The 27,589-nt window shown below is 36.8% G+C and overlaps 2 protein-coding genes across 2 annotated transcripts; both read left to right on the top strand.

Annotated features, from left to right (window-relative positions):
* The first annotated feature begins 1,255 nt into the window (after positions 1–1,255).
* On the top strand, positions 1,256–2,037 carry LOC131156784 (large ribosomal subunit protein eL27x-like). The gene has a single exon (XM_058110736.1). The coding sequence runs from the start codon at positions 1,385–1,387 to the stop codon at positions 1,790–1,792; it is 408 nt and encodes a 135-aa protein (XP_057966719.1). The 5' UTR covers positions 1,256–1,384; the 3' UTR covers positions 1,793–2,037.
* A 21,329-nt stretch (positions 2,038–23,366) lies between these two features.
* On the top strand, positions 23,367–26,705 carry LOC131156783 (stachyose synthase). The gene is made up of 4 exons (XM_058110734.1): positions 23,367–24,952; positions 25,098–25,275; positions 25,397–25,764; positions 25,962–26,705. The coding sequence occupies exons 1-4, from the start codon at positions 23,462–23,464 to the stop codon at positions 26,538–26,540; spliced, it is 2,616 nt and encodes an 871-aa protein (XP_057966717.1). The 5' UTR covers positions 23,367–23,461; the 3' UTR covers positions 26,541–26,705.
* Positions 26,706–27,589: the final 884 nt, after the last annotated feature.

Raw genomic sequence — 27,589 nt, 5'->3', positions numbered from 1 at the left:
TGAAAGGAGAGGGACTGTGAAATGATAGATGGGAAAGGAGAGGGACTGTGAAATGATAGGTGGTCTGGGTGTGCTGGATCTAAAAGCCTGGAATCTTTCCTTGCTTATAAAAACACTTTACAATATCCACTCTAAAAAAGACTCTCTCTGGTCCAAATGGGTCAATCAAATCTACCTGAAAGGTTCAAGTCTATGGGAGGTCAGGATAAAAAATGATGAATCCCCACTATACAAAAAGCTCATTGGAATTACGAACCAGATTATGTCAAGATGTGCCAACCACTTGGATGCAGTGCTTCAGCTTTTTGAGGAATGGAACCTCGATTATTCTAGCTCTTCCATTTGCTATAACTTCTGGAGAACTAAAGGAACTACGGTTCCTTGGTCCATGGTGGTTTGGAAGAGTGGAAGTACCCCTATACATGCTTTCACTCTTTGCCTAGGAATTATAAGGAAACTACCTACTTGTGATAGGCTTTTTGGGTTTGAAGGAAACCTGTACTGTTCCTTTTGGTTGGTAAAAGAGTTGGTTTGGCCTCTACTGTTTATCTCATATGGAATGCAAGAAATAGGAAAAGGTTTGAAGGAAAATTCATATCCTCAATGGAGCTGATTGTGACCATTCAGAAACATACATACACAGTACTAGGCCAAAAGGCCCCTAGATTGCTCAGACTCTCTTAAGATCCTAAGTATTGACTTTATTGCTTGTAATTTTGATGGGGCTCATTTCCCCCCTATATCTGTCCAGTGTTCCATGTAAATATTCATTTTGATCAATATATTTACTTTTCGATCAAAAAACACAGTATGATAAATTGATGGATCATCGACTCTCTGTGTTAGAGATAGCGGCAATAAATGGAACATGTTAACATTTAAATATTTCCTACTCAATAATAAAATATATAAAGATTTTTCTATTTAATTAAATATAATTATTGTATATTTATAGTGTATGACTGTTATATAACATTTTTAACTAAATTACAAATTATAAATTAAGCAAATCTCGCTATTCCAAGTAACGAGATTTAAACGCTAGGCTTTATTCTTGCAGAGACGCGTGGCAGCAAAATCTCGCTACTCTAAGTAGCGAGATTACTTCAGAGTTGGGAAATATTTCCTAGAAAGAGATATTATTTAATATACTTTTTTAAAAAAAGATAATCGAGGAAAAAACTCTAAATATTTAGGCGCACAATTTTTTTAATTAAATTATTAAATAAATAAACCCAAAATCACCCGCGCAGAAGCCGTCGATCTTCATCTTCAATCGCATCCGTCCATTCTCTCGTCCTCTGTACTTAATGCCTCTTGGAATGGTTTCCCTTCCTGCTTAGGGTTTTGCTCAGAGAGGGAGAGTGGGGGGGATAGGGAGAGAATGGTGAAGTTTCTGAAGCCAAACAAGGCTGTGGTCCTCCTCCAAGGCCGCTACGCCGGCCGCAAAGCGGTGATCATCCGATCGTTCGACGATGGCACCCGTGACCGTCCGTACGGGCACTGTTTGGTTGCCGGGATAGCCAAGTACCCGAAGAAGGTGATCCGCAAGGACTCCGCCAAGAAGACCGGGAAGAAGTCCCGCGTGAAGGCCTTCATCAAGCTGGTGAACTACAACCACGTTATGCCCACGCGCTACACCCTCGACGTCGATCTCAAGGACATCGTCACGCTCGACACCCTTCAGTCCCGCGACAAGAAGGTCACCGCCGCCAAAGAAACCAAGGCCAAGCTCGAGGAGAGATTCAAGACCGGCAAGAACAGGTGGTTCTTCACCAAGCTCAGGTTCTGAGTATCCAAAAACACAACCTTTGTTATGAAAACTTGTTTTGGGTTCAGTTCTAGTTTTTTTTTTTTGGAAGAGATTGTTTTGAAATGGGGCTTATTTTGGATTTTGAAGTTTTGAGTTGAACCTCTCTTAGTGGTTCTTTTTATGTGATTGTGTTTTCTTCTGCTTCTGTCTGCTTAGACCTGATTTTGTATGTATTGTCTTTTTCTTTACGGTTTATATTATATGAATTGTGATGTGTTAGTTTCTTTTGCGGCCAATTGACTTTTTCGTTGTTATATTTCAGAAAATAGTCAGTACATTGGGTGTTTTCCTAGTATGGAAGTATTAGGAAGCTTGGGGGGAATTTGGAATATGTTTGTTTGATTGTTTAGTTGAATAATTTCTGCGATGAATTTACACCCAATTTCTGAATCTGCATTTGATGGATATGCTTGCTTAGGCCAGACTAGAGAAATGAGTTGAATTAAATTACGCCTGCCGTATAAATCATTAAATTGTTTTGTTGGTGAAATGAACTATTTCAAAGGTTACCCTTCCGTGTTTGAGAACTTGGGATTTCGACCAAAATTGTACTAGTTTCATCCAAATATACAAATCGCCAAATGGAAGACTTGAAGCCCATGCTCCCAAACACAACTTCAGCATTGATGCTCCGCCAAAGATTTACACATTTAAAAGTGTCTCTCTCTTTGTATGCATATGTAGGGTGAAGTACTGAAATTTATACTGTTTAAAGCATTTCTGTGATGCACTTGCAGTGTTTTTGGGATTGTAATTTTAGATTTACGTGGATTACTATATTGGCATGAAAATTGCAATTTTGCATGCATTTTGTCTAAAATTGCACAAATTTAGATGTGTTAAAATCATTGCCAGAGCATCAATGCGAGGTTGTGTGTGTTTCTCTACATATATACATATATAGGGTGTAGCAATGTGTTAAAAGGTGAAGAAGTAAGGTGAGGCGTTTTACCCTCCATGAGGGTAGGCGTAAGCCTTTTGGAACTGTATTTTTTCACATAATTAATATATAAAATAAATTTATATATAGTATAAAATGAGAAAAATTTTAGAATAATGAGAAAATAAATAAATACATAATTCTTAAGTATCTAATAGTCCAATTTTAGCTAACAAACTCAAATAATGCATGTTAAAAGATAAGCATTGGCCATAACACCACAAAATGGACACCATTTTCTTGCTTGAAACTTGAGAATGAGCTGAACAAGATTGGAAAGAGAGAGAAAGAGTTGAATCAGTTGGAGAAGAGACCTGGAAGCAGAGAGTGACAATCAGTGAGAGGCACTACTATTTGTACCGTTAGAAAAATATCTTTGACATGCTCACTGTGTTTGGGATTATTGCTATATGTGGATCAACGTATAGAAGTTCTGAAATTTGTACTGTAGAGAAGTGTCTGTTACTCAACCACTGTGTTTGGGACATTGGGATCATAGTTTTGATTTATGTGGATTACTAGAATTGCATGAACTTGTACAATTTTGTATTGCCTTTTTTTCTCCCCTGAATTTGACTATTTAAATCCAAGCTTCTAAGTCCCTGCTCCTAGACAAAGAGATGCTGTTGGATTATTTATCTCTTGATGGTGCACTATAACTCCATAAGCATCGGCATTTAGTATCATGCTTCGATAGCATGACCCTTTAAACTTGTATATGCATAAGCATTGTATGCTTAAAAGCAGTTGATTAATACATTTTCTATTGTTTTTTATCAGAAAAGGGTTATAGATAATTTATTTATATTGTCTGTAATTAAGGATGAAATATTGACTGTTTTTCTAATCTGTTGTTTCAATTGATATTTGGGTTGCAAACTTAAAATTAATTCTTTAAGTGAACAAATTTAACTCTTGAAATGAAAGGATTGACCCCCATTGTGTTACCATGTTTTTCAGTAGTCAAAATTACCATTGATACTGTTATCAGCTTGGAGTCTGTACTTTCGTTTGAATTTGTATTGGATTTAGATCAAGTCGCAACTTGTATTTATTTTAATCCATATTTGCACAAACATATTCATTTTGCTCATAGAAGGTTAAATTTTAGGGTTCATACGTGAGTTCCTCAATTGACATTGTTAAACAGATGACTCTTTTGCTGTTGTCTGTGTGCAGTTCCAAGTTTTGGACTGCATTTGGATTTGAGAAATATGAAATGAAATGATTTTTCTTATGCATGCTTCATTCTCAGTGCTTTCTGTTTGAATTTGAACCATCCTTCAATGTTTAAGTATTTTTTGCACCATGCTTCTGTTTGTTTTGCTTCCATTTCTTGTTTTTGTGGTCCAATTGCATAGATCCTTGAAACAGAATATTGGTGTTAAAACAATTTTTCCAAGTTACTCCTCTTAAGGGGGTCGGTCTGGATCAAGAATTTTATATGGGAAAAGAAAATAAACAGAAAATAAGGAGAAAATTTATTTTCCCTTATATTTTTCTTCTCTATTAAATACTATTAAAAATAAAAGTTTATTTTAATATGACTAAAAATTTAAATATATATATATATATTAATGTGTAAAATTAAATTTTTGTTTGTAGATTTGGTATATTTTTTATTTTCGTGCTCATTTTCCTTTATGACTAAATATAAAAATGAGGATTGCTTTATATATTTATTTCCTTAATATTTTTTAAGTTTATAAATTATCTTTAATTAAGGCTCAGTTTGTAACTTGTAACTAAAGAGGAAAAGAAATAATAAAGGAATCTAATTTTTAATACCTTATCAAATAAGGTGAGAAAGAAAAAATATATGAAATTGAACAAAAAACTGGTTTTATACATTATTAATATTTAATATTTTAAATTATTAATTACAAAAAAAATAAAATTTTATTTTTAGTAGTATTTAATATATGAGAAAATATAGTAGAAAATTGGTTTTCTTTCATTTCATAGTTCATACACCATAATCCTTGATTCTTGAAAGATATACAAGTCATGGAATATGTAAGAACATGCCCTAATTTTTATTTCAAAAATTTAAGGAAGATAAATTTTACGGTTTTTAGTTTGATTATTCAGTGTTGACTGTGACGAAAGTATTTAGTTCACCAAGAAGGTAAGATGTCCAAAAGATTTCGATAATCATAACTTCCTAATGTTTACATTTAATTTATTTTCTTATATTTTAATCACAAAAAGCTAATACTAACTAGCCAAGGAAACTAATGGTTGTTAATATATAGTTGTGAAATAAATTTAAGTTTTAAATTTTTTTCAAATTTCTTAAAAATTAAAATACAAAAGTCAAGCAAATACATAATTTTCCTATTTTAGAGCACTTAAATATCTCTTTTTTTTTCTTTTTCTTTTTTTTTAAAATCTTAGAGCATTGATTAGTAAGAATGACACCTGACTACCATCGCAATGGCTCTGATTTAATCTTGAAAAATATTATAAAAATGAATGAAAAATTGAATAGAATATGCTTTTTCATGTTTAATTATCAAGGAAGGTAAAAAAGAAGAAAAGAAAAGAAAAAAAAAAAAAACAAGATCAATGAACAACAATTTTAGACTTGAAAAGTATTATATAAAGGAGCTAGATATTGATAAAATATAATTTACTTTTTGCATGTTTGGTTATCAAGTGAGAAAGGTAGTTAAAAAAAAAAAAAAGGTACTAAATAAATAAGCAAATTTTTTTTTTTACACACATGATTTTTTTTTTGAATTTTTTAACAGGGTTAAAATAAATTTTCAATTTTAATAATATTTAATATAGAGAAAAATATAATAAAAATAAATTTCTTTTTATTTTTATTTTCTATTTTTTCTCTAATGAAAATTCTTAATCCAAATGTATTTAATATGCATCTTATTCATTCCAACTATCATAGTGTGAGGATCTATCTCGAAACAAAGTTTAAAATTTTAATTTTTTTTTTCAAAAATTTAAGGGTAAAAGACACTCACCTCTCTTAAAGTTTGCCAAAAAGATAAAAATTTCTTATGAGATTTCAAAAATGTCACAATCCTTATTCGAGGTTTCAAAAATATCAGAGATCTTCCTTGCGGTTTGCCAAAAAAATAAAAACATCTTCTAAAAAAACTTGTCTTTTTGCAAAATATAAGAGGAGATTTGTATCTTTTTGACAAATCTCAAAGGAAGCCTTTAAAATTCTTGAGATCTCAGGAAAGGTCTCTATAAATTTTGAAACCTCAAGAGAGGTCATTGTATTTTTGCTAAACCTCATGGGAGGTTAGTGGCTTTTGTCTAAAATTTAAATAAGAGATGGTATATACAACTTTATGTATAACTCACTCCTAATACACCTTGATGCCTCGTCAGTGCCTGTCGTTTCAAAAAATAAAAAGAGAAAAAGACATTAACATCTTCTGAGGTTTGATAAAAAGACAATTGTCTCTTCTAAAGTTTCAAAAACTCTAAAGAATTCCCCTGAGATTATAAAATTCCTAGGGACATCCCCTGAGGTTATTTATAAAAAGTCTATATCTTTTTAGCAAACCTCTGGGAGGTCTATGACATTTTTAAAACCTCAAGAAATGTCTCTATTTATTTATTTATTTTTTTGTTTTGTCAAACCTTAGAGAAGGTAAATGTCTTTTGTTCAAAGGAAAAAAAAACCACTTGCGCCCCCCATGATGCCTAGGTATGATCCTTTTAGGTCCTACACATGCATAAATACTCTCGAGATACATATTTCAAAATGTCTATTGTTATATACACGGAGTTTTCAATGGTCAAAAGGAATCACCCTTTTCAAAATCCTGCCAAAGTCTCTGAAGTCACGCCCATGCGACGATAAGACTACCAAGTCTAGCCCAACCATATTCATCCTTATCTAAGAAAACACTAAGTGTCTAATCTAGTGGTCAAGCCTCATGGCTTGACAACCCTTGAACTAAGGTCATCACTAAGGAACTCAAACTTAAATGGTAAGAGAAATAAGTCACTTTCCACTAGTACTAAGGGTAACTTTCATCTCCTCAGCACAACAGGAGTCTCAGATGACTCCGCTCAACTGTGTAATTGATGGCTAAAAAGGATGTACATCCAAAGCTCCGGACCAAGAGTACTTACGCGACTCCATTCCCAAATGGATCATCCATAAGGATCCTAATCCCATAGAAAAGCCCAAAATAGTCGTTGAGAAAGTCAAGAGTGAGCCCTTGAGTACTTATCAAGGTTGTTCACTTAATTAGTACCTATCAAGGTATCAAGGAATGTAGGACGCTCACTTGGTGTAATCCCAAGAGTCATTTTCTAATGTATTCTCGATCACATATGAGTAATTATCAAGTATGTAATGACTATACATCGTATATTTGAGGACACTAAAATTTGAACTATTCGAAACCATAGGATCACGAAGGCATATTAAAACCATCCTAGTGATAATCATACAATCGTACTTAATTTGGGTTAATCAATCATACCTCCAACTAAATAATCATACCTCAAAATCATGTGTTTGGATTGTAAAACTCTAAGACCCACTGGTCTCTATCAAAAAATTTATAAAAAGGAAAATCAAGAACACTAATGAGTTTCTAATTAATTGATTTTTCAAAAGTTGCCGACGTTCTAATCCATTGGCATATGGTCGGTCCAAACCGTTCATGGGCCAGCTTTCTCCGACCATAAGAAAAAACTAAAAAGTCAAGACGTACGTACAATTTAATACTTTAATTAATATTATGACGATAGACCACGCTCCAACTACCACAACTAGTTAACTAAATTAACTGTAATCTAAGACCTTCATATTTTGAAGATATCCTTTATTACATATCTATATATATATATATATATATATATATATATATATTGAGCCTTTAACCATGACAAATGCATGGTAATAACCTATCATTTCCTACTGCCGTCTATGAATGGGTTCATGCGCGCATGCATGCACCCGTACATCATAACAATTGCACATGCATTCAGCTAAGTGTTAGACTTGTAAGGGTGTCATTTTTTTTTTTTAACTATTTTTATTATTATGGAAACTCCTACTTGGACAAGACGTTGAATTTTTTACAAAAATATTATATATATATATATATATATATATATATATATATATAAGTGGGTGAGTATTTTTTTTTTTTTTAAAAGAAAAAGCAGCGAAAGAGACTTTAAAATAGATGGTTCTGACGTTGTGCATTAAAAAATAAATAAAATAAAAAGCAACAAAACTAACTTTTGAAAAGTCAATTTTGAACAAAACTTGCTTCCTGCAGTTTCCTGTAATAACTACACGAAGAAAAAAAAAATTTAATACAAGTCAAAACCAACTTTTCGAAAGTCGATTTTGACATGTACGTAATGTCTAGTAGGTAAACTCATGCACGTATTCCCTAACCTCCCCTCCCTCGTAGCTACCCGCATGCCCCTTCTCTTCTCACCCCATCCTATTTATTGTCCTTCATCCTCCCACTTCACATTCATCATTTCACCTTACTTCTTTCTTTTCTTCCTTCCTTTCTCCTCCAACCTCCCTCGATACCTTCAAGTGTTTTGCAGATTTACTCTTGCAACTGCTCGTTTTCTTAATTTTGTGTTGAAAATTCAAAATGAGGTCAAGTTCGTTAGCTAATAAAGTTACGGTTTGATTATACATTGACAGTGAGATTATACATGGGATTCAACCGATATTAAGTACAACAAAAGGCTAATGAAGGTGATTCGAGTTAGAAGGAGGATGAAGCTCGAAAGTTTCAAACGAAAAATATATGAAGGATTAGATATTGATCCGAATAGGTACATGTTAGAATTGAGTTCGAGATATTAGCAACGAGGGGGTGGTGGAAATTTAGTGGTATATTAACGTCCCAATGAAAGATGATGCAGATATCCTGACTCCTAATTGCATTGGACCCGCAAAGTTCTTATTATTCTAAAGCGTATATAGTTTAGATTTTTGTTAAATGCGTTCCTCAAAATAGGAGTATGGGTGGAGCTCCAACTGTGCAAAGGGAAGCATTTCTCCATCCTCAATCATATAATGAATATGATACTTTTGAGACAAGCAGACTATTTGATCACCTTTCACAGGTGGCCACAACTTTAGATTTGAATGACATCCCCAGTACTTTGTTTCAGCTAGAATTATTGTCAATAGAGTTTAGACGTGAGGAGGCTAATTTGTAGGGATTCAATGTGGGACGTAGTTTTCATCACATACCACAACAATCAACTAAGTATAGACATGACCAAAGTTCATCTAGAGTTGTGTCTATACTAGACTTCCAAGGTTTTATCCATTGTTATGAACGAAAGAGGGGCATAAACAGTCCAGCCGATGCAATTGGATATAGAGTGTGACTATGAATTAGAGGAAGAAGATGATTTATAATAGGATTTTGAAGAGGCAGAAGCAGAGGTAAATGAGTTCGGTGGACCGAATGATTATGGAGTTCATCATGGAGAAGTTTTCATGCCTCATGCGTCCACAATTGTGGGTTAGGGACGGGTATACAACATGCTTCCATTAGCTCACATGATCGATGTCGGAGTCAGTCATATTAGAACTAAATTTGAAAGTTCCCTTGATGGCACTCGATGGGATGGTGTCTCAAAATTTTGTAAGGGTATAATTTTTGACACAAAGGCTGATCTGATCCACTCTGTGCACGTCCACCATGTGCAAACACACCACAACTTTAAGGTGGTGCAATCCGGCCCAACAACATGGGTGGTTAGGTGCAAGGTAGACAAGAGCTACGCTTGAAGGTTGCATGCTTGTCAACGCAGAAAGCATAGGCCCTTTGAAATTACACAATACAGAGGGCCAAATACATGCATCAATGAGACTCTCTCGCAAGACCACTTGCAATTAAAGTCGACCTTAGCTGTAAATGAATCATAGAAATTATCAAGAGTGATACTGGTGCTTCGATTACAACTTTGTGAGCATACCTAAGGTCAAAGTACCAATACCATATATCCTATAGAAAGATATGACTTGGGAAGCAAATGACAGTTGCAAGAGTTTTTGAGACTGAGATCCTTCATATCAAATGCTGCCAAAGTGGTTCCATGCTATGTGTGAATCAAATCTTGGTACAAAGGTGAAGTTGGTATGGAGATAAATTCCTTATGCTAAAAACTATACTATTTTGACATGTGTTTTTAGGTCATTTGCAGCATCAATTGAGGGATTATGTCATTGTCCTCTAGTTCTTTGTATGGATGGAACACACTTATACGAGAAATATAAAGGTAAATTGCTAATTGCAACAGCCCCTGATGCAAACCATCAAATATTTCTTGTACCTTTCACAATTGTTGAGGAGGAGAGTCTGCGAACATGGTCCTGGTTTCTTCAATGGATCTAGGATGAAGTGATTGACCGCAATAATTTGTGTAACAACCCATCCCGAGATATGTGGATTGACTAAATAGCAAAAGGGTAAAAAGGTAAATTTTGCAAGCTTTGTCGACAAAACCATTGTTCTCGTCGACAAAGGCTTTCGTACTCTTCATCACCAAAATTCATAGTATCGTCAATGAAAAAATACCGAACGTGTTGTAAAATATTGGAATAAAGTTCGTTGTCGAAGGGGCCGGTTCGTCAACGAAATGTATGGATGATTTGTCGATGAAGGCCCCATCTCATCAACAAGATTGGTCGGGTCAAAGGATCTATAAATATCCATTTCTCTTGCTTAGTTGCTAAGAAACCTCAAACTCTCTCTTTCTCTCTCTAGAACCAGCAGGATCTCTCTCTCTCTCTCTCTCTCTCTCTCTCTCTGATTCTTCGCTGTTCATCGCCTGATTTTTCAACCCGACGTTACCACGTAGATTAGAAGGAGAAGCTCTACATTTTTAGCATATTAGAAAGTCATTTCGAGGATTTTTCGAGTTTTGACCCAAAAATCAAGGTAAGGGTCCTATTTCAGTTTCGTTTTGGAATATATGTAGTAGTCTGAATTGTAGTGAAGTATAGTTCTTGGATGTTTAGGTTTTGGTGTCTCGGTTCATAGTTTTGGAGTCGTAGAGTTTGTATTTTGGTATTCGAGAAAAGGTAAGGGGATTCTGTTTATATCAGTTTATTTTTGAAATCAGGATCAATAAAATGTATGTTTTGGTTACTTATTTGGGAAAATATATCAGGTAAAAATGCAAGATTTTTGGGTTATAGTTTTCGAGAAAATTTGGGGGTTTCGGGTATTATCTCTATTTTTTTTTGAAAAAATCGTATGTTGTATTAAAATGGTAGTATTGAGATGATCGTACCCATATTTGTATTAAACTGTATTCTTGAATTGAAAAACGATATGATTTTTTGTATACTCAAATAAGTGTGGAATGAAATGTCATATGTAAATTTTCTAGGTTTTGTAAAAATAGTTAGGGGAGGCTAATTACCGTACGCTGATGAGTATAGGGATATGAGTTCCAAAATTGTTCCAGGTTTTGTAAATCAGTTAAGGGCGGCTAATTATCGTACGTTGAATCAGCTAGGGGTAGCTAATTACGGTACGCGGACACCATGTCTCGGCTAATTGCCGTGGGCAAGAGTGTTCGACTCTATATCCAAGGGTGTGAAATATCACATGTTCTTTCCGACTGGTCACTAATGGGTGTGAGCTACACCGTACTAGCAACAATATCGCTATGAGGCTTCGGTTATTACAGGGTATCGGGTGCTTGAGTGTGACGACACTGACTGTATGTTTGGTATCGTATGTTTTGGAACGGATTTTTGAAAAATACTAGAACTATATGGAATTGTATTAAACTGTATTGTACTGTATTGTATTATGTTAAGTTTTACACCGAAATAACACTCGTATCCCACACACTGATATAACCTGTTTTCTTCCTTACTGAGAGGTGTCTCACCTCGAATATACAAATATTTTTAGGTCCTTCGGGTAGCCGAAACTAGCATCCTAGCGTCCGGAAGCGGGGGTGTCGTTTAGCTACATTTAGTACTTGTGTAGGTACGAGTTTTATAACCGGGTTGTTAGTGTTGGGTTTTGTAGACACCTAGAGTATGTACTGTATTTTTCGGAACGTATATTCTAGTTTTGTATAGACTCTGGTATGGTATGACGTATGTATAAAAAGAATATTTTCTGTTGCGTATTTGATGAGTATGGATATGTATGTGAATGTGTATAGGGTTCATAAGTACCCCACGGGGTCGGACCCTCATTTAGTATTGTATCATGTATGTTTACTTGATATAGAGACATGTTAAGTTACTAAAATCACCCCTAGGACCCATCCGCGGGTTTGGGGCATGACAACTTGGTATTAGAGTTAAACCAAGTTGTTAAGTCTTGTAGACTTGGTTAGGCATAGTTATGTGGACATGCCAGAGTATAGGAGATAGGAGATGGGTAGATTAGGTTGAGGGTTGTTTTGTTGCTAGACGGGGAATCATTATCGGTGTTCTATGTTTTTCCTGAAATGACGATTTCAGTAAAATTACGGCAAACTACTGATGGATTCGTGTCGGTGTGATAGGATAGACCTGGACCCGTGAGAGTAGTAGTTGACATTATTAGTTTTCAATGATTGTGTTAACTGTATACGATATAGGAATTCTAACCGATTCTTATCTTACTTTCAGAATGGAACCCAAGGATAACAACTTGGATGGTGGTTGTGAGGGGACTACGAGTGAAGAGTCTCCTTTCGTGCCTTAGAGTTTGACGAGGTAAGTTATGCGGGAGATCATATGAAGTGTTAGGAGACGTGAGCACTCTCCTACGGCTACGGGTTGTACTATAAAGAGGTTCACCCGCATGCACCCTCCGACGTTTATAGGAGGACTCGATTCGATAGTAACAGAGAACTGGGTGTAGAAGACCGAGAAGATATTAGAAGTTCTACACTGCACCAACCAGCAGAAGGTTCTATATTCTACCTTTCAGTTGGTAGGAGAAGCGGAAAGATGGTGGACAACTGTGAGTTTTCTTGAGAAGAAGAGAGCTAATCCATCTGGAATGACTTGGAGCCGTTTCAAGGAGGTATTTTTTGAGAGATACTTTCCGGTTTCCACTCGTGACGCAAAGGCTGATGAGTTCTCAAGCCTGATGCAGGGAACCTTGACAGTGCAGAGATATGCTGCCAGATATATCAAGTTATCTCGTTTCACGTCGTACTTGGTCCCAAACAAGCATGAGAAGGCTCAGAGGTTCAAGAAGTGTCTGAGGAACGACATCCACAGGCTTGTGGGGATGCTATAGATCCAAGAGTTTTCTATTCTGGTGGATAGGGCCACCATAGTCGAGGCTGACCTCTAGGGGGATAAGATGGTACAAGAGCAGAGGAAGAGGTCAATATCTTTTGGTTCTCAGACTGGTTCTCGACAGGGACAGTGGAAGAAAAAGAAGAACTATAGTTCGGGTTATCGCCAGAATACTGAGCGGCAAAGTTCTTAGGGGGATCCATCCTCTGCACCATGCGCCAAGTGTCGTAAATGGTATGATGGTGAATGCCAGCCGTTATGGGGTAACTACTACAATTGTGGCAAACTAGGCTACATGTATCGAAACTGTCAGGCACAGATGAGTGATATGCCTGCACAGAGCCAAAACCGTAGGAGTAATCAGATGCCTCGAGGAAATTATCAGGCAAACATAGCTCTGGCGAGGGTGTACTCCTTTACTCCAGCAGATGCGGAACACGCTGAGAACGTGGTGATAGGTACCATGTTATTGCTTTTGAATAGAGATGTTGTTTTATTTGATTTGGGAGCAACCCATTTATTTATATCTGCTAGGTTTGTGAAACTGTGTGGGGTTGAAACCCAAGTAATGGATAAATGGTTGTTCTATGGCTACACCATTTGGGAGTATAACAATTTGTAGTAAAATATTGGGAAACTATCTAGTGGTGATTCAAGGAAGGTTGCTAACGGGGAACCAAGTAGTGTACGACATGTGTGAATTTGACGTCATACTATGGATGGATTGGTTATTCTCTAGTTATGCGGTGATTGATTGTCGTAGGAAGGTGGTAGTATTTAGACCTCCTAGGGAGTAGGAGTATGAGTTTGTGGAATCGTGTGTGCATTTGACGTTACAGATTCTATCAGTTATACAGGTGAGAAGGTTACTCTTGGAGGGTTGTCAGGGGTACCTAGCGTGCGTGAAGGAACCACCTTGGGATGATATGAAACTTGAAGATATCCGAGTGGTTAACGAATTTTTGGATGTATTCCTAGAAGACTTACCCAGTTTACCTCCCGATCGAGAGGTGGAGTTCACTATCGAGTTGCTGCCAGGTAAGACACCAATTTCTGAAGCTCCATACCGGATGACTTTAGCTGAACTTAGAGAGTTGAAGAAGCAGTTGCAAGAACTACTGGACAAGGGCTTTATCAGACCTAGTGTTTCACACTGGGAAGTTCCAGTATTGTTCGTGAGGAAGAAGGATGGGTTGATGCGAATGTGCATTGATTACCATGAGATCAACAAGGTGATAGTGAAGAATCGATACCCGGTACCTCGCATAGATGATATATTTGACCAGCTACAGGGAACGTAGGTCTTTTCGAAGATCAATCTATGGTCAGGGTATCATCAGGTGAGAGTTAGGACTGAGGATGTTGCAAAGACTACTTTTCGAACCAGATATGGTCACTACGAGTTTTAGGTCATGCCTTTTGGGTTGACTAATGCCCCGGCGGTATATATGGACCTAATGAACAGGATTTTCCATGAATACCTGGATCAATTTGTAGTGGTGTTCATCAACGATATTCAAGTATATTCTAAGAGTTCGGAAGAGCATGAAAACCATCTAGGGTTGGTACTTTAGGTATTACGGGAGAAGAAGTTGTATGCTAAGCTGAAGAAATGCGAGTACTGGCTGAATCAGGTCACGTTTCTAGGCCATGTCATGTCGAAGGGTGATATCTCAGTTGATCCTGGTAAGATAGAAGCAGTGGTTGATTGGGTGACACCGAAGAGTGTATAGGATGTTCGGAGTTTCCTTTAACTGGCTGGGTATTACCGGCGGTTCGTGGAGGGATTCTCTAAGTTATTTGGCCCTCCGACACGGTTGACAAGGAAGGGTGTGAGACTTGATTGGACTGATGAGTGCGAGTAGAGTTTCTAGGAGTTGAAACGTCGACTGGTCATTGCTCCGATTTTAACCATTCCATCTAGGGACGGTAGTTATAAGATTTATAACGACGCATCGCTGAAGGGGTTGGGATGTGTGCTGATGCAATGAGGGAAGGTAATTGCATTTGTTTCTCAGCAACTCAAGGAGTACGAGAAGAATTACCCCACGCACGATTTAGAGTTGGCGGCAGTAGTATATGCATTGAAGATCTAGAGACATTACTTGTATGGTGTACAATGTGAGATCTTCATGGATCACAAGAGCCTTAGATAAATTTTCACACAGAAAGAGTTGAACATGAGGTAGAGGAGGTGGCTTGAACTGATCAAGGACTACGATTGCATGATTAACTATCACCTGGGAAAAGCTAACGTGGTAGCTAATGCATTGAGTCAAAAGTCAGAGCATGCGTTAGTATCTGTAGCAGTGGGTCAGCATCATATCAGATGGGATCTGGAAAGTCTTGGCGTGGAGTTGGTGTATGGTAATTATCAGGCTTTCATTGCTAGCTTGGTGATCCAGCCGACATTATTTAAGAGGATTAAAGTCGTTCACGCAAATGATGCGGAGTTAGTCGAGGTTGTAGAGAAAGTGTAGCAAGGGTTGGTTGCAGACTTTAACAGGAGGTGTGCTGAGGTTTGGGACCATACTTTGTGTTCCAAACAATGAGGAGATAAAAAGGACGATCCTAGAGGATACGCGTCATTCTTTGTATACGGTACATATGGGTAGTACAAAGATGTATCGGGATTTGCGTGAGTCCTTTTGGTGGAGTGGTATGAAGCAGGATATTGCTCGATTTGTGGAACAATGTTTAACGTGTTAGCGGGTAAAAGCTAAACATCAAAGGCCGACAAGGCCGTTGTAGCCATTGAGTATCCCGGAGTGGAAATGGGAGCACATCTCCATGGACTTTATTACCGAGTTACCACCAACACTACATGGGCAGAATGTCATCTGGGTAATCGTGGACATGTTGACTAAATATGTTCACTTTGTATAGATGAAGGTTAGCTACTCTTTGAGTAGGCTAGCAGGGTTGTACGTGCAAGAGATAGTCAGAATGCACGGTGTATCGGTAACCATTGTTTCAGATCGAGACCCAAGGTTTACTTCTTGATTTTGAAAGAGCTTACAGGAAGCACTGGGGACGAAACTTGCTTTCAGTACAACGTTCTACCCCCAGACTGATGGACAGTTAGAAAGGATGATACAGATCTTGGAGGATATGTTACGGGCTTGTGCATTAGACTTCGGTGGTAGTTGGATTTAGTTTCTACTATTGGTGGAGTTTGCCTATAACAACAGCTTACAGGATAGTATCAGGATGGCACCGTTTAAGGCATTGTATGTTTGGAGGTGTCGGTGTCCTTCATATTTTGATGAGGTCGGTGAATGGTAGATATTGGGTCCCGAACTCGTACAGTAGGCTTCTGAGAAGATTGGTTTGATAGGGAATAGGATTAAATAAGCTCAGAATCAGCAGAAGAGTTATGCGGATGTGCACCACTGTGAGTTGGAATTCAAGGTTGGGGGTAAGATATTTCTGAAAATCGCTCCGATGAAAGGGGTGATGAGATTCGAGAAAAAGGGCAAGCTGAGTCCAAGGTATATCGGACCATTCGAGGTACTGGAACGAGTGGGTCTGGTGGCCTACAGGATTGCACTACTCCCAGCGCTCTCGAGGATCCATGATGCATTTCACGTATCCATGTTGAGGAGGTACGTGCCGGATCCGTCATATGTGATTAGTTATGAATATTTAGAGATTGGGGATGCTTTGGCGTATGAGAAGATACCTATTTAGATTCTGGACCGTAAAGTTCAGAAGATGCGTACCAAGGAGATACCGTTAGTGAAGGTATTATGGCGGAATCACGCGGTTGAGCAAGCTTCTTGGGAGTTAGAGACGGAAATACGCCAGAAATATCTGTAGTTGTTCTGAGTAGTAGTTTTGATAGTAGGGTCGGTATGGGTACGCATGTATGTATGCAGTACTCTATTATTGTAGTAGTATTGTGTGGTTAGTCTCTGGGAGAGTATGTGACATTGTGAGCTCCCGAGACAGTGTATGTATGTAACCATGGTATTTCTCCGCCAAAAGTGAGGGTATGTATGTACTTGGGACGGGGTTGCAATGTGGGTGGCCTCCGGCTCTTCCTAGAGTCGGGAATGCGTTTGGGTATGTAGTTGAGTTGGTAAGTGAGAGATCACAAATTTCGAGGACGAAATTTTTGTAAGGAGGGGAGGTTATAAGAACCCGACCTAAGATATGTGGGTTGACTAAATAACAAAAGGGTAAAAAGGTAATTTTGCAGGCTTCATCAACGAAGCCGTTGTTCTCGTCGACGAACGCCCTCGTACTCTTCATCGCCGAAATTCAGAATCTCGTCGGCGAAGAAATACCGAATGTGTTGTAAAATATCGGAATAGGGTTTGTCGATGAAGGCACTATCTCGTCAACGAGGTTGGTCGGGTCAAAGGGTCTATAAATATCCATTTCTCTTGCTTAGTTGCTAAGAAACCTCAAACTCTCTTTCTCTCTCTAGAACCAGCGAGATCTCTCTCTCTCTCTATATATATATATATATATATATATATCACTCTCCCTTCGATTCTTCGCTGCGTCACCTGATTCGTCGATCTGATCCGACGTTACCACATAGATCATAAGAAGAAGCTCTACGTTTTTAGAGAATCAAAAAGTCGTTTAGAAGATTTTCGGGTTTTGATTCAAAAATTGAGGTAAGGGTCCGATTTCAGTTTCGTTTTGGAATATATGTAGCAGTACGAATTTTAATGAAGTATAGTTCTTGTATGTTTAAGTTTTGGTGTATGGGTTCGTAGTTTTGGAGCCGTATAGTTTGTATTTTGGTATTCGAGAAAAGGTAAGGGGATTCTATTTATATCAGTTTATTTTTTAAATCGGAATTGGTAAACCTGTACTTTACGATCGTATGTATGTTTTAGTTACTTATTTGGGAAAATCTATCGGGTAAAAATGCAGGATTTTTGGTTACAGTTTTCAAAAAAAATTGGGGGTTTCGAGTATCATCTCTATTTTGTTGAAGAAATCGTATGTTATATTAAAATTGTAGTATTGAGATGACTATACTCATATTTGTATTAAACTGTATTCTTGAACTGAAAAAATGATATGATTTGTTGTATACTCAAATAAGTTTGGAATGAAATGTCGTATGTAAATGTTCTAGGTTTTATAAAAATAGCTAGGGACGGCTAATTACTGTATGCTGATGAGTATAGGGACATGAGTTCCAAAATTGTTCCAAGTTTTGTGAATCAGTTAAAGACGGCTAATTACCATACGCTGAATCAATTAGGGGCAGCTAATTACCATACGCTGACGCCTTGTCTCGGCTAATTACCATGGGCGAGAGTGTTTGGCTCTATATGCGAGGATGTGAAATATCGCCTGTTCTTTCTGGCTAGTCACCGATGGGTGTGAGCTACACCGTACTATCAACAATATCGCTGTGAGGCTTCAATTATTGCATGGTATCAGGTGCTTGAGTGTGAGGACACTAACCGTATGTTTGGTATCGTACGTACTGGAATTGATTTATGAAAAATACTAGAACTGTATGGAATTGTATTAAACTGTATTGTATTATGTTAATTTTTACGCCGAAATAATACTCGTATGCCACACATTGATATAACTTGTTTTCTTCCTTACTGAGAGGTGTCTCATCCTGAATATACAAATGTTTTTTAGGTCCTCCAGAAGCAGGGGTGTCGTTTAGCTACATTTAGTACATGTGTACGCACGAGTTTTGTAACCGTATTGTCAGTGTTGGGCTTTGTAGACATCCATGTACTATAATTTTGGGAACATATATTCTAGTTCTGTATAAACTCTGATATGGTATGACGTATGTATAGAAGGAATATTTTCCACTGCGTATTTGATGAGTATGGATATGTATGTGAATGTGTATAGGGTTCACGTATACCCTATAGGGTCGGACCCTCATTCAGTATTATATCATGTATGTTTAATTGATACATAGACAGGTTAGGTTACTAAAATCACCCCTGGGACCCATCCGCGGGGGGTTCGGGGCGTGACAATTTGTGTCTTACATCAAATAGACACCCTAGTATCATTGGTGTCATTCATCATAATGTTTACGTTGTTCATCATAATGTTTACGGGCAACCACCGCATGCACACCGTAGATTTTTTTTTTTTGTATCACGTCGTTAGTAACTTCAATAAGAGACCATAGATTTTTTTTTTTTTTTTTACACTGGGGGTAGGCGTGTCAATGCCTTGGAAGTAGAACCAAGCAAAACCGACTTTCCAAAAGTTGGTTCTTATTACATTTTATTTTATTTTATTTTTTATTTTTTCCATGCCCTGCGCATGTGTTAGTGGTCTGTCATTCAAACACTAGAATTGACTTTTGGAAATTCGGTTCCGTTGCTTTTAGTTATTTTTTTTAAAATACACAACCGACTTTTGAAAAGTCGATTGAGCTCAAAATCATAAATTTCCTTAATATTTCTGTAAAAAAAAAAAAAAAACTCACAAGACGTTTGTGTTAGAATTTAGTATGATTTTTATGATCACATAAGTGGCTAGGTGAATATATATAAATAAATAATTAAAATTACTTTAATTTATGAATATATATATATATATATATATATAGGTGTATGTGTAAAATAACAATACTAAGATCTGCTTTTGAAGAAACAATTAAAGAAATAACACAAAGTTTTATTACAACAATCGGATTACAACAATATGTCCAACCATGCACTCACTAGATGAGCTTCAATGGTGAAAGGACAACAAATGGAAATAAAAAAAAAAGACATAGCTAGTCAAGATGTGTGTGCTTTGCTTCGGTTGGGGGGGGGGGGGGGGGTGTTATTTATAGTCTCTAGTCCGTGGAAGAAACACATGGGCGACTCACCTACCATGGTAGGTGGTGGCGGCTCACCTACCATAGCCGTCGTTGACATTAGTGGTCGTTATTCACCAACTGCAGCTGTCGTTCACACTAGTAGCCGTCGCTCACCTATCGTGCCTTCACATTGGATAGGCCATACCATCTCCCTAGACCCCACCGTCTGGGGGGCATTGCCCTCCATACCCCCCTTCAGTGGCGCTGCCCTTAGTCCCCTGTGTCTCGAAGAGGAATGTCTTCTGTCTTCATAGTACCATTGCGGTCTACCACTTTGATCTCATCGGAGCCATACGTCAGGTAAGTATACCAATTAACTCGTAGGAGGTGAGCATTGCACACATATATACCAACAGTATGACCAAAGTTATGTATCCTCAATGGTTAAATAACAAATCTTACAATTAAGATACATTGAAATAATCGAGATGTATTGATCAAAAGTCATGAATCTCTTTAACTAATGTATCATTAAGAATATAACATATATATTAAATTAAGGAACATTCACCTTGAAAGAAGGAAAATGTCATATTTTTTACTTTTTGATGGATTGAATTGCTTATGAAATTCTATATTAATTCTTTGTCTCTCTCTTTATTCAACCTAATTTGATATAATAACCATCACTAATCCACACATATAAGTGAGTAAAAGGAGAGAAGATTTAGAAACTTTTGTATTGTTGAAACTTGATCAATATGAATAGAAGATTAGAAGATACTAACATCCAAGTTTAATTGACTCGGCAAAAATGACACAAGGTATCTCATACTTCTTTTTTTGCATCCTTACTTGATTATGATTTATAAAATAAGTTTAAATTCCTTTTTAATGTAAATTTTCTAACACTTCGGATCCGTCTAAACAATACTAAATTGGAGAGTGAAAATATTACCACTCATCCATTAACGTATGCATGGTAATTCACTAAACAAATCATAAGTAAGGAATTAAATCTACTACTTTGGGGTTACCAAGATCCAACTTTTCAGTAGTGGCATTTCAGGAGTTATTACGGCAAAACACAAATTGATGATTGAAGGATTCATGCAAGCAAGGGGTCTACATTTGACCAATCGACCTTGAGTATTATCGAGATGCCTCCCAAGATACCTTCCTCGAGAAAACTAGCTAGTGAACTTTGTCATATATGTGTGTGTGCACGCGCGCGTGTTTTTATAGTAGTAGTAGTAGCTATGTATATAGATTGAGAAATTATCTTGTTTATCTGTTCTTGTTGGCTTCAAATTCTTGAAGTACACATGTTTTGAAGATCTTTTATTGCGAAAATCTTAAACATGCAAAGTACATATGCTATGCATTAATATATAAAAGAGAAGTTACAAGGTCATGTTTTGAATAATCAATTGAATTCATATATTTTGAATAACTTTTAAATCATAATTATCTATTTGATTCGAACTTTCTCATAACCAGTTGTAAGAACTTCTCCTTAAATTTTTTAAAAACGGTTAAAATTTTGACAGGTGTAAGTATTTCAAAAATCAAATATAAAGAAAAACCTATGGAATTCTCGAAACCTTACACTAGGTTCTTCAAATTTTAAAAGTTTCATAAGCAATCAGTGTATTTTTGTCAAATTTTAGGAGAGGTCACTATCTTTTATCGAAAATTATGTTTGTAATTAGGGCAAATTTGATTACAGTAACGAATCAATGAAAATTAGAATATAAAGTGTGCATCTAATTGTGATGTGATAGAAGATAAAGAAGATAGGGTATGTCGATTCTCGGAGATATGTAAAATATTTTGTTTAAAGCAAGTTGAGGGAATTTAGAAAACCAATTCATTGTCATATATACTCTATTTTTGAAAACACTATCGTTTATAAAGGCTCAAAATAATCTAGCAAATCAATTAAAATAGGGTAATAATCTTAGCAATTATATGTGATCACATTATATAGTTTTGGACTTAAAAAAATGATCAATCAACATGCTTGAATTTATAAAATAACAAATAATGCTCTGTTTGGCACACAAAATTTCAATGGTTATAATTCAATGTTATATGTTATAATTTTTTGCGCAAGTCAAACACTAAAAATTTTAATCAAATACAGTTTTAATTCCAGTCAAATTAGAACTAAAATTAGAATTTTCCTTTCTTTATTTAGGAACCATAGATTTTGTATCTTAAATTTAGATTCATTTAGATTTAGATAACACGTGTCTTAAATTATAAGAGTTTCTTTCAAATTTAAAATATGAAATTCGTATTCCCAAACACTAAATTAAGGAATTTTAATTTTAAGTTCCAAACTTTTATATATATATATATATATATATATATTAATTTTTTTTAAAAATAATATAATATCTTGTATAGAATTTGTCTCATGGCAACATAATATTACTATAGGTCATAAATTTGTTTTTATCAATAAAAAAAATTACTAAATTCTTTAGGGTTTATATCTGGAGAGACGTCTCACGGGACACAGGATCAAATGTAAACTCTTATCCAACATAAATCTTACACCCAATCACGTGTCAGTAAGAATGACTCTTGAGATACAAAGTTTGTATTGGAATTCAACCCTGAACCAATAAAGTCTCCACACCCTAGGGGTGAGCATAATTCGGTTAAAACCGAGTTAACCGAATTAATTGAGTAAATTCAGTCGGTTTAGCTTGGTTAAACATTTATTTGGTTCAGTTTGATTTTCATTTTCGTTGAATTTCGATTTTCAATTTTTGATTCGATTTTTGGGTTCAGTTAATTTAGTTAACCAAATTAAAAGAATAGCATAAATTACTAATAAATAATTATATATTATATATTAAAATATTTTATATATTATATATATATACTAAAAATTCATTTATTATGTATATATTATATATTATTTATGTTATTTATATTTTATATATATATATATATATATTTTAAATAGATTAAAATCGGTTAACCAATTTAACTGAAATTTGGTTCAGTTGATTTTGAGTTTGATTAAATATGAAATTTTGGTGGGTTTGATTAATGAGGTTTTTAATCAAATTTTTTGGATTAATTTAGTTAATTAACTGAATTCACCGAATCGATCGAATGCTTACCCCTACCCGACTTGATCGTGTCTAAAATACAAATTTTGAGAAATGTAATGTAGTCATTTCTCATAATCATTTTTTTTTTTTTTAGCAAAATACTCCGAATGGCTGCTAATTAACTCTATGTTTTGCTAAGACACGTGTCCCGAGGGATAAACCCCAAATTGCTAATATACAGTATCCCAATTTCTTGTTTTTTGACCTTTTTCTTTGTCCTCAACGGCCTCTCTCTCTCTCTCTCTCTCTCTCTCTCTCTCTCTCCATGCATCGCCATTATGCATGCATGCGTAGATGAAATGAGCATATCAATTGCTATGCAAAGATTACATTTTAATCCAAATTATATAAAATAAATCCCATATTTTTCTTCATTTCTTTTTTCAAATTGTAGGTTTCACACTGATTGGATTTTTGATTTGGGTTTCCAAAAATACTGTGCCTTAGGCTTCTATAAAAGCCCCCAGTTTGCGATTCTTCTCACCCACATCAACTAAAAAGCTTTCTTTTAGAATTTCGAATTGGGTCTTCTTGATTTTCCTTTTCCATTCCTTTGTTTCTTTTTCTTCCTCTGTTCATGGCTCCCCCAAATGATCCTGCCAACCCTAATTTCGATATTTTAAGAACTCAAAGTTCTGAAAAATACTTCGATTTGTCCGATGGGAAGTTCAGTCTCAAAGGTGTCACTTTGCTGTCCGAAGTTCCTAGCAATGTCTCATTCAGTAGATTTTCTCCTGTCCCCAATTCCTCTGATGCTCCACTTCCCCTGTTTCAGCATGTCCAGTCATTTTCCCACAAAGGTGGATTCCTAGGATTCAAAACTGAGCAACCATCAGACAGAATCATGAACTCCTTGGGAAAATTCACTGGCAGGAATTTTCTAAGCGTCTTTAGATTTAAAACATGGTGGTCTACCATGTGGGTAGGAAATTCTGGTTCGGATTTACAAATGGAAACCCAATGGGTTCTCTTGGACGTCCCTGAAACAAGATCCTATGTCCTGATCATACCATCAATTGAAGAAAAATTCAGGTCAGCTCTTCATCCGGGAAGTGATGGGCATCTCATGATTTGTGCAGAAAGTGGCTCTACCCAAGTGAAATCATCATCTTTTGATTCCATTGCTTATGTTCATGTGTCCAATAATCCCTACAATTTGATGAAAGAAGCTTATAGCTCCCTCAGGGTTCATCTCAACACCTTCAGGCTTAGAGAAGAGAAACCAATCCCTCCTCTTGTTGACAAGTTCGGTTGGTGCACTTGGGATGCTTTCTACTTGGCTGTAGAACCCGCCGGAATCTGGCACGGACTCGATGAATTCGTGGGCGGCGGTGTGCAGCCCAGGTTTCTCATCATAGATGATGGGTGGCAGAGCATCAACATGGACGGTGACAACCCGAATGAAGACACAAAAAATCTCGTTTTGGGGGGCACTCAGATGACCGCTAGGATTCACCGGTTCGAGGAATGTGATAAGTTCAGAATGTACAAAAGTGGACAGATGCTGAGTCCTAATGCTCCTTCCTTTGATCCAAAGAGGCCAAAGATGCTAATTGCAAAAGCCATCGAAGTCGAGCATGCAGAGAAGGCTCGGGACAAGGCAATTCAATTGGGCATCACTGACTTGTCTCCGTTCGAATCGCAGATTCAGAAGTTGAAGCAGGAGCTGAACGAGATGGATGGTACAGGGGAGGAAGTTTCTTTCAGCAAATCATGTGGAAGCTGTTCTTGTAAAGAAGCTGTTGCTGGTACTGGTAGTGGTGGACTGAAGGCTTTTACTCAGGATTTGAGAACAAAATTCAAAGGTTTGGATGATATTTATGTGTGGCATGCTCTTTGCGGTGCTTGGGGCGGCGTTAGGCCGGGGGCCGCTCATCTCGATGCGAAGGTAGTCCCTTGTAAACTCTCTCCGGGACTCGATGGGACAATGAGCGATCTTGCAGTGGTGAAAATTGTTGAGGGTGGCATTGGGCTTGTTCATCCGGACCAAGCAGTCGAGTTCTATGATTCAATGCACTCCTATCTATCCGAAGTTGGAGTTACAGGGGTTAAAGTTGATGTCATTCATGTAAGTTTGCTTCCTATTCATTTATCTCAGCATTGTGCTGTTTGATCCTACATTCATACTTAATTTCGGTTATGCTCTTTACATTTTTGTTTTTCACATTTGAACTGCTTAACCAAGGGAAAGAAACTCACGTTGTGAAATACAGACACTTGAATATGTGAGTGAGGAATATGGAGGCCGGGTCGAGCTCGCAAAGAAGTATTACAAGGGGCTGACGAAATCGCTGCAGAAGAACTTCAATGGGAGTGGACTCCTTTCTAGTATGCAGCAGTGCAATGACTTCTTCTTCCTCGGGACATCACAGATATCCTTCGGAAGAGCCGGTGAGAATTCCCAATTCTCAATTCCTACTCATTGCATTTCCGAAATGGAACCATTTTCTGTGGAGTCAGCACTTGAAACTTGTTTGGGAGATTGATTTTTGTGCTTTTTTTTTTCTTGCAGGTGATGATTTCTGGTTTCAAGATCCAAATGGGGATCCAATGGGGGTTTATTGGTTGCAAGGTGTTCATATGATCCATTGTGCATACAACAGCTTGTGGATGGGTCAGATGCTACAACCAGATTGGGACATGTTCCAATCTGATCATCTGTGCGCAAAATTCCATGCTGGCTCTAGGGCAATTTGTGGCGGACCGGTGTATGTTAGCGACTCGGTTGGAGGCCACAATTTCGATCTTATAAAGAAGCTCGTCTTCCCGGACGGTACCATTCCTAAGTGCCAGCATTTTGCCCTCCCCACAAGAGATTGCCTCTTCGCTAATCCCCTTTTTGACAGCAAAACAGTTCTCAAGATTTGGAACTTAAACAAGGTACTGCCTCATCGATCACCTGTGGATGTAGAATTTAGATTTCTCTACTTTCACTCAAGAAAAAGACTAGTAGAGTGCAATACATATCATAATGTTTCCAAAAGAACACCAATGCATATTTTACTTGCTAGGATTTCTAAGTAGACAAACTAAACAGACGTACTGATTCCCTATATACTACATGTTTAAATTTCCAGTATGGAGGCGTGATCGGAGCATTCAACTGCCAAGGAGCGGGCTGGGACCCAAAGGAGCAGAGGATCAAGGGCTACTCAGAGTGCTACAAGCCAATGTCGGGTTCAATCCATGTGAAGGACATCGAATGGGACCAAAAGGATGAAGCAACAACTGAAATGGGCGAAGCCAAAGAGTTTGTGCTCTACCTCAACCAAGCTGAGGAACTGCAGCTGGTGACCCCTAAGTCCAAACCCATTCAAGTCACCATCCAGCCCTCCTCATTTGAGATCTTCAGCTTCGTGCCGCTGAAGAAGCTCGGTCCTGTCGCTAAGTTTGCCCCGATCGGGCTAACGAACATGTTCAACAGCGGAGGAACCCTGCAGGGACTGGAATTCAGTGAAGGTGGAGATGGGGTTGCCTCAAGAATCAAAGTGAAGGGAGGCGGGAAGTTCTTGGCATATGCAAGTTGTATGCCCAAGAAGTGCAGTTTGAATGGCGTGGAGGCGAGCTGCGAGTGGTCAGCCGATGGCAGACTTGCCCTGCAGCTTCCTTGGATTGAGGAGGCTTCTGGTATTTCTGATATCTGTTTCCTCTTTTGAACGTGATCTTGTGTTTCTATGAAGTCGGATGTTTACACTCCTAAGTTTGAATTATTGGGAGTGACTGTTTTTTTCCCTTCAGTCCTCTTTTCTGCAGTGTTTCAAGAATTAATCTTCTGTTTATTTTGCCCATTTTTCATTTCAATGCCTTTGGTTTTAAAATTAAAACTCATCTTCTTCTTCTTCTTCTTCTTCTACCACTTTTCTTCCTTCCAAATTTGTAACAGCATGACTGAAGATCTTCAAATTGAGGTCTACCCGAAAACGATGTCATTTTGACAACATAACTAGAACTAAAAATGGATCATACTAATGGAATTTGGAAGTATTTATTAATTTCCTCCAAACATTAATCAATTAATTAAAAACATTATCCAACTTTGCACCTCATGCTCATTCATTGAAGTTCTCTTTAATTTTTATCTCATCTACAACAATAAGTCGACAATGATATCATGACTTTCATAAAACTTCAATGCCACTAGAACCTCAACATTGGATGTTTCTACCATTTTCAATTTTATTAATTTCAAATATTTATGTCCTAATTCTTATTTCAATTTCACATTAATAAGATTTTGAGAGTTATCTAACCAAACGAAATAACTGCAAAAGATTTTGAGTTTGATTTTTTTTTCGGATGCCATGAATTGCCCGATATTGAAACAATCAATTTACAACATGTTTGACAAGAAGATAAGAGGTCATTCGATCTAATTAATTCTAGTTTCTTAAGTATTCAGATTTTTAAGTTTATTTTCGTATATTTCAATTTCATAAAGCTCATGCTAATTAGCCATGAGAAAATGATGGTTAATTATATATATAGTTATGAAATAAAATTATGTTTTTGAGTTTATTTTATTTCTAAAAAAATTATAATATAAAAGGCAAGCAAATACATATATATATTTTTTATTATATACAAACATGAATATTATTTTTTAAGTTTAGAGCATTGATTTATGAGAATGATGTGAGACCGTAATCTTAAATTGTACGTAGGCTCCGTTTTAGACTTGAAAAATATTATAAAAAATAACGAAGAA

This window comes from Malania oleifera, chromosome 5, assembly GCF_029873635.1.
Source record: "Malania oleifera isolate guangnan ecotype guangnan chromosome 5, ASM2987363v1, whole genome shotgun sequence".
Lineage (NCBI taxonomy): Eukaryota > Viridiplantae > Streptophyta > Magnoliopsida > Santalales > Ximeniaceae > Malania > Malania oleifera.
This window is presented reverse-complemented; position numbering and strand designations above follow the sequence as displayed.